The sequence below is a fragment of the Homarus americanus genome, unplaced genomic scaffold (assembly GCF_018991925.1).
Source record: "Homarus americanus isolate GMGI-L3 unplaced genomic scaffold, GMGI_Hamer_2.0 scaffold37415, whole genome shotgun sequence".
Classification (NCBI taxonomy): Eukaryota; Metazoa; Arthropoda; class Malacostraca; order Decapoda; family Nephropidae; genus Homarus; species Homarus americanus.
This window is the reverse complement of record NW_024757301.1, coordinates 215-8278: the sequence shown is the minus strand read 5'-3', so window position 1 is coordinate 8278 and position 8064 is coordinate 215. Positions and strand designations below refer to the sequence as shown.

Below are 8064 nucleotides of genomic sequence, written 5' to 3'. Positions count from 1 at the left end.
TTTTACTCTTTCTCCATTCCCAGGAAGGGAATTAAAAACTATTCTTAACGGATCTTCGTTTATTAATATATATTACCCAGAATGAACAGCTACACCATCAAAACAACCTGTTCTCCAGTTAGTTAAACAGAGTTACACGAATCACAATACATCTTGTGAAATGGATAAAACCTTAAGTTCACCTACTTAATATATATATATATATATATACAATCAACACCTAACCCCAAGTTCAGACCTGACCCCACGACTGTGACCGAGGAACGCCGCTGGACCACCAGGATACAAAAGCAATCTTAGACTGTTATATTTCATAAAAAAAAAAAAAAAAAAAAAGATTTATATATATATATATATATATATATATATATATATATATATATATATATATATATATATATATATATATATATAGGTAAATCACTGTAGGTGCCCGTGATCTGGTATATGCTGATAACCACAAGAAGAAGAAAACACGAAGTTCCCAAGCTCTTTCGTGTAATTCACTCTTCAGAGTTATACAGACTAGAGAAATACGAATCAAGGTGTATATATACAGAGGAGGTGAAACCTAATACCTGACCATTGTGGACCTGGTTTCACCTCTGTGTATATATATATATATATATATATATATATATATATATATATATATATATATATATATATATATATATTTCATGTAAATCCACAATAAACGTGATAAGATAAATCTATAAATCCGGAAAATAACAGAAACCTGCTCCTCTAAGTTCTAATAACACTAACCTACCCATATATATATATATATATATATATATATATGTATTATGTATATATATATATAAACCCTAACCCTAACCTAACCTAACTACTAACCTAACCCCTAACCCTTGTGTGGAATGATTTGGAGCTTGGATTTATGCTTCTGTGTTAGGGCAGAAGAGTACCACAATGAGCAGGAATAGTCCAAGTGACATTGTGCAGGCTAAGCAGAGGAACCCTACGGGCTGTGGGGCAGACGGCTGTGGGGAGCAGACGGCTGTGAGCAGATGGCTGTGGGGAGCAGATGGCTGTGGGGGAGCAGATGGCTGTGGGGGAGCAGATGGCTGTGGGGAACAGATGGCTGTGGGGAGTAGATAACTGTGGGGTAGCAGATGGCTGTGGGGGAGCAGATGGCTTGGGGGGGAGCAGATGGCTGTGGGGGAGCAGATGGCTGTGGGGGAGCAGATGGCTGTGGGGGAGCAGATGGCTGTGGGGAAGTAGATAACTGTGGGGGAGCAGATGGCTGTGGGGAAGTAGATGCTGTGGGGAGCAGATGGCTGTGGAGTAGATGGCTGTGGGGAAGTAGATGACTGTGGGGGAGGCAGACGACTGTGGGAGGAGATGGCTGTGGGGGAGCAGATGGCTGTGGGGAGCAGATGGCTGTGGGGAAGTAGATAACTGTGGGGGGCAGATGGCTGTGGGGAAGTAGATGTGGGCTGTGGGGAAGTAGTGGCTGTGGGGGGGGGCAGACGACCGTGGGGAGGCAGATAGCTGTGGGGAACAGATGGCTGTGGGGGAGCAGATGGCTGTGGGGAAGCAGATGGCTGTGGGAGAAGTTGCTAAGTTTTCCATTACCTTTCCTACTCATTTAGCCGTTTTCTCAGTCGTTCGGGATCAACTGGGCTCCACACATCAGTCGTACGCCTAACTGATGTGTGCGACTAGTGAGAGACCTCGGACACCCATTCATGTGTGTTAGCTCTGGACGAGAAATCGGCTGGATGTCTCGTGGTCTCAAACCCATCTTGTGAGTCTCCGGCCGTTGGTTCTCTGTTCCCCACATGCACATTCAGCTAAGGTTCTCTCTTCAAATTAGCTTCACCACTCTCTCCAGTAGCTTCAGCTAAAGACATTCTTATAAAACACAGGTTCAAGGCTACATTTAAGAACTAGACTCTAGAAAATATATGTACCAGGGCTTCACTAAAGGGTCGGTTTCTATAGAACATAGTATCATGGGCTTCAACTGCCACCCATCTTTTCAGCTCCCGGCGAAGCTTCCCAGTGGCGTTTTTCGGTAAAGCTTCAACGAAGAAGATCCGCCAGCTGCTTATGGCGAGCGACTCGAGGCTTCAGGAAGCTGAAAGTGAAGCCTTATCTCAGAGAAAGAAGGTGAAGCTTACTTAAGTGAAAGGAAATTAAGCATTTAACTAATGAAGTAGATGAGGATATAGCTTACTTAAGTAAAGGAAGTGAAGTTTATAAAGAAACTGAAGCTTTAATAAAGTTACCTTACCCTACTTAAGAGTAAAGCCACTTACAAAAATTAAACTTACCTTGGAGATGGAGAAGCATATAAGAGAATATAATGCATACTTAAGGGATGTAAAGCTTAAGAGAATTGATGAGCTTATCCAAAAAAATTAAAAGCTTATTTAAGAAGCATATTTAAACAAACACGATAAAACTGTTTTAGGTAAACCACACTTCAGGGAGGGTCAATATTTTAGAGGTGGTTTAGTTTACTTCAGTGAGCTTATTAAGTGGTGAAGTAAAGCTCACTATAGATTGTTGCTGTGAATGGTTACTTCACTTTACAGATGAGCGAGGACGAGTGCAGTGTCGGACGTAGCCTCCCTGTGTACTGTATAACATGATCCCAAATGAGCAGTTATGCCTGGGATTGACTCACTTTCAACTATATCCTGACGTAGCGGCAGGTAAGATATCACCTCAATTTGGTGGGTTTACCTGTGTATATCCTCCTGGTGAATTGTCCTCAGTCACGATAAACGCCTAGGAGCTTCACCCATCCTCTCGGTACGCCCACTACGCCCATCCACCACGCCGGGATGTTGGCAGATGATTCTTCAAGTTCAGAGACCTGAGTAGCCAGATGTATTACTCAGGTGTGGGGTCCGGTGTGTGTGGGAGGGAGTTCAGGTGTGTGTGTGAGGGGTCAGGTGTGTGTGTGGGGTGGGTGTGTGTGTGTGGGGTCAGGTGTGTGTGTGTGGGGGGTCAGGTGTGTGTGAGGGGTCAGGTGTGTGTGGGGTCAGGTGTGTGTGGGGTCAGGTGTGTGTGTGTGTGGGGTCAGGTGTGTGTGTGTGGGGTCAGGTGTGTGTGTGTGGGGGGTCAGGTGTGTGTGTGTGTGGGGAGTCAGGTGTGTGTGTGGGGGTCAGGTGTGTGTGTGTGGGGGATCAGGTGTGTGTGTGGGGGTCAGGTGTGTGGGGGGTGGTGTGTGTGTGTGGGGTCAGGTGTGTGTGTGTGGGGGGTCAGGTGTGTGTGTGGGGTCAGGTGTGTGTGTGTGTGTGGAGGGTCAGGTGTGTGTGGGGGTCAGGTGTGTATGGGGTCAGGTGTGTGTGGAGGAGGATCAAGTCGTGGGTGTCAGGTGTTGGTGGGGTCAAGTGTGTGTGGGGGGTCAGGTGTGTGGGGGTCAGGAGTGTGTGGGGGGGATCAGGTGTGTATAATATTCCAAATGACTCCCTTTGTTTATAACACTAAAATTCTCTTAAACCCGACAAGACAAACACATGACCGTGTATGACCTTAATAACAAAACACTTGACCTTGATGGCCTTAATAACAAACACTTGACCTTGTATGGCCTTAATAACAAAACACTTGACCTGTATGACCTTGAGAACAAAACACTTGACCTTGTATGACCTTAGAACAAAACACTGACTTGTATGACCTTAATAACAAAACACTTGACCGTGTATGACCTTAGAACAAAACACTTGACGATGACCTTAATAACAAAACACTTGACCTTGTATGACCTTAAGAACAAAACACATGACCTTGTATGACCTTAATAACAAACACTTGACCGAGCCTTAGAACAAAACACTTGACTTGTATGACCTTAATAACAAAACACTTGACCTTGTATGACCTTAATAACAAAACACTTGACCTTGTATGACCTTAATAACAAAACACTTGACCTTGTATGACCTTAAAACAAAACACATGACCTTTATGACCTTAATAACAAAACACTTGACCTGTATGACCTTAAGAACAAAACCTTGACCTTGTATGACCTTAATAACAAAACACTTGACCTTGTATGTGTTAAGAACAAAACACTTGACCTTGTATGGCCTTAACAAACACTTGACCTTGTATGTCCTAATAACAAAACACTTGACCTTGTATGACCTTAATAACAAAACACTTGACCTTGTATGACCTTAAGAACAAAACACTTGACCTTTATGGCCTTAATAACAAAACCTTGACCTTGTTTTAAAAAAACACTTGACCTTATGACCTTAATAACAAAACACTTGACCGTGTATGACCTTAAGAACAAACACTTGACCTTGTATGACCTTAATAACAAAACACTTGACCTTGTATGACCTTAAGAACAAAACACTTGACCTTGTATGACCTTAAGAACAAACACTTGACCTTGTATGGCCTTAATAACAAAACCTGACGCGACTATAATAACAAAACACTTGACCTTGTATGACCTTAATAACAAACACTTGACCTGTATGGCCTTAATAACAAAACACTTGACCTTGTGACCTTAATAACAAAAGACTTGACCTTGTATGACCTTAGAACAAAACACTTGACCTTGACCTTAATATCAATGACATTAACAACAACAAAAAATATACAGGAACTTTTCGACCCTGAATGAGCCATAACTATCTCTTGACTATCATGACCTCAACTGCGACAACCCATCCATCGAAATGACCTTACCTGCAACCCTTGATTGATTAGCTCCTTGGTACGGTCAACAATCTTAAAAGCCTTCATCATCATAGCGACCCACGTCTCCTGAGTGAAGCCATCCTTCGAGTCGATGGTTTCCTGAGTGGCGGCTGGGTTGTTGTGATACTAACGTATCTGGGGAGGGTGAGGGTGGGGAGAGAAAGTGAGTCAGGGAGAGAGAGAGAGAGTGGAGTCAGGAGAGAATGGGTTGGGAGAGTGACAGTGGGATAGGGAGAGAGAGTGGGTCAGGGAGAGGGACAGTGGGATAGGAGAGATAGTGGGTCAGGAGAGAGAGAGTGGGAAAGGGAGAGAGAGAGGTGAAGGAGAGAGAGAGAGGGTGGGACAGGGAGAGAAAGTGGGTCAGGGAAAAAGAAAAATGGGGAGTGAAATAGAGGCGGGGAAGAAAAGAGAGTGTGTGGACAAGTGAAGGGGAGAGAGAATGGGTGAGTAAAGGGAGAAAGATGGGAGGAAGAGGGAAGGTGGCGTACCTGTAGTGTAGAGAGTGGACGACAGTATCCCTCATGTTAATGGTGTAACAGGCAGGGTTAACAGCAAAACACATCAGGTCTTAACTTGAAGGTAAACGAACTCACACGAAGTCCTTCAACACTGCCTAAATGATCTTAACTTACTCATCAAATTATTTGTGGCTTATATTTCTCAGTCTTATTCTTATCAGTTAATATTTATCATAATTACTGTAGCAATATTAAATTATTTTGTTGTTTTGGGAGTCTTGACGCAAATCTCTCCGTCCCGGTTGGCTGGTAATGCCTCTCCGTCTCCAGGTCCACCACCTTGGCGGTCACGTTCGGCAACAGTTTGCCTATCGTACCTATCTTGTCCACCTTTTGGCACTAGCGTGGTTAACAATATCTCCGTCATACCAACCTGTCCGTTGAAGAATAAAAGCTGCGTGAAGCTGTATTGATCATTATTATTTATATCCAGGAAGGCTGAGACGCTAAAACTTTTATACCAGTAATGACACAAACCGGCATTAACAAACTTTATCTGGCAACAATGGAAGAACGTTACTGAGTTCATTAGTTCTTCTCGTCTATGTCATAAATATTTTAGGAGATGTAAACAGATGAACAACTATGTTACAGAGAAATCCGACTGTGAGAAAGATTTAGGAATAATGATAAGTAGGACTCTTAAACCAAGTCAATAATGTGGATTTACTCGAAACAAGGCTAACAAAGTGCTTGGGTTCATACAAAGTGTGAGTTACATAAAAAACCAAGAACATAAGAAAATAAGGAGTTTGCAATAGGCCGGTTGGTCTGTGCATGGCAGCTCCTGTCGAGGATTACTACCACTCTCTATCATCCATGAATCTATCTAGCCTCCTTTAAAACTTTCCGGAGTTCGCACTTACTACAAAGTTTAAACTTGTTTCACTCGTCCACCACCCTATTCGTGAACCAGTTCCTTCCTATCTCCTCCTAAACATAAACTTATCAACTTAAATCCGTTGCTACAGTCCTATCCTGCCCGGATATTATAAGAACTTTATCTATATCGCCTTTATTGATTCCTTTCACCCACTTTAGGGTGAACCTGATTTCTCTGTGATCACTGTTACCTAGTTCTTCCCCTACTGTGATATCTCTGATAATATTTTCTTTTGTTAATACTAGGTCTAATATATTGTCACCTCTAGTAGGTTCTGTAATTAGTTGTTTCAAAAAGTTGTCCTGTACTGCGTCTAGGAAGTCTTCAGATTCATAGTCGCCTACAATGTTAATCCATAATATTTCTGAAGTTGAAATCCCCATAATGCACAGGTTGTTATATTTTGCTGCCCTACTCAAATTCCTGCCATATGGGCTGAGCTGCTTCTTTCCCATGACTTGGGCCTGTAAATCACTCCCATAATTGTTTTCTCTTCCTTCCGCAATTTCTACCCATACAGACTTGGTTCCAATTTCACCCTTTATTGAATTATTAATACAACATTTTAATGTATCCCTGACGAAGAATGCGACGCCTCCTCTTCCTACCCTGTCCTTGTGAAAAAGGTTGTACAAGACTAGCGAGGTTAAACTATATCTTGCGCTTGTGAGATCTCACTTGGATTACGCAGTTCAGTTATGGTCACCGTACTACAGAATGGATGTAGAATCCTAGAAAAAATTCAGAGAAATGACAAGACTAATCCCGGGCATAAGGAACCTTGAGTACAGAGACAGGTTAAAGTATCTTAATTTGCACTCCCTCGAGAGACGTAGAATGAGGGCGATATGATGAAGGTGTATAAATGGAAGTCAGGGCTGAACACAGGGGACATAACAAAGGTACTCAAACTATCCATCAGGGGCGAACTCGTGGCAATGGTTTTAAAATTAGATCAATTTAGATTTAGGCGAGAATACGTAAACATTGGTTTGGAAATATAGTGGACGAGTGGAACAAGTTACCAGACATCATCATTAACTCTAATACGCTGGATAGCTTCAAACATACTGTAGGTTGGATGGATATATGAGCGATAGGGGTTGGGTGTAAACAGGACTGCAATATGGGCCATAGGTCCGTGGGCCCACCATACCCTCCCCCACCACCTCCCCGACCTCCACACTCCCACCTCCTGACCTCCACAAACCCTCCCCCCACCTCCACACACCACCACACACTCCTCCCCCTCTACACCCCCACATCCCTCCACATACCGCCACATCCCACCTCCACAACCCAAACACACCCCTCCCCAACCTCAACACACCCCCACACCTACAAACACCCCCACACCTCCACCCCACACACCCCACACACCCCACACCACCAGACACCCTCCCCCCTTACACACCCCTCCCACACCCCACCCCCCCACCCCCCCCCTCCCCCCCCCACACCTCTCCCTTACCCCCCACCCCCCTCCCCACACCCCAACACACCCCTCCCCCCACTTCCCACACCCCACACACCTCCCATCCCTCCCCTTCCCACCCCACACACCTCTACCCTCCCCCCACTTACACACCTTCACACCCCACCCACACCTTCACACCCCCACACACCCCACACCTCCCACACCCCACACATCCCCACCCCTCCTGACACTATAAAGTATTTTCGCTTCAAAAAATGGGGCTCGTTCATCACCCTCGACGAAAGATATGTCAGTGCTGATTTCTCCTTGAAGGCGTGGACGGCAGACGATTGTAAAGGAGCCGCCCACTAAGATTTTCTTCACCTGTCCCAGCGTCTCCTTCTTAGTCTCCGGCGAGTTGACCAGGAAGTTGAGAATAGAAGGGACCAGGTGAGCGTCTTTACCTGTAGGAGGAAGAGGAATAAAGTTAGAGATAATTCGAAGTTTCTCTCTCTGGTGGCTAGTGTGGAAATAGTTATTAC

General features: G+C 44.3%; 1 protein-coding gene and 2 long non-coding RNA genes across 3 annotated transcripts; all 3 read right to left on the bottom strand.

Moving 5' to 3' along the window:
• Positions 1-841: 841 nt before the first annotated feature.
• On the bottom strand, positions 842-1596 carry LOC121857427 (extensin-like). The gene is made up of 2 exons (XM_042353479.1): positions 1316-1596; positions 842-1284 (listed from the first exon to the last, which is right to left on the bottom strand). Exons 1-2 carry the CDS (start codon positions 1594-1596, stop codon positions 900-902), a joined length of 666 nt encoding a protein of 221 aa, XP_042209413.1. The 3' UTR covers positions 842-899.
• A 297-nt stretch (positions 1597-1893) lies between these two features.
• On the bottom strand, positions 1894-2783 carry LOC121857425. Its single transcript, XR_006087182.1, has 2 exons — positions 2716-2783; positions 1894-2104 (listed from the first exon to the last, which is right to left on the bottom strand). It is a non-coding gene; the product is annotated as an uncharacterized LOC121857425 (long non-coding RNA).
• An 833-nt stretch (positions 2784-3616) lies between these two features.
• LOC121857430 lies at positions 3617-4404 on the bottom strand. The gene is made up of 4 exons (XR_006087183.1): positions 4295-4404; positions 4132-4183; positions 3716-3777; positions 3617-3630 (listed from the first exon to the last, which is right to left on the bottom strand). It is a non-coding gene; the product is annotated as an uncharacterized LOC121857430 (long non-coding RNA).
• Positions 4405-8064: the final 3660 nt, after the last annotated feature.

What these genes read in the sequence shown, in the direction of transcription:
- LOC121857427 (XM_042353479.1), bottom strand. Translation starts at nt 1,596, where the DNA reads ATGGAAAACTTAGCAACTTCTCCCACAGCCATCTGCTTCCCCACAGCC. An exon ending in GTCATCTACTTCCCCACAGC is followed by an intron (nt 1,285 to 1,315) that starts CATCTACTCCAC and finishes TGCTCCCCACAG; the next exon opens with CATCTACTTCCCCACAGCCA.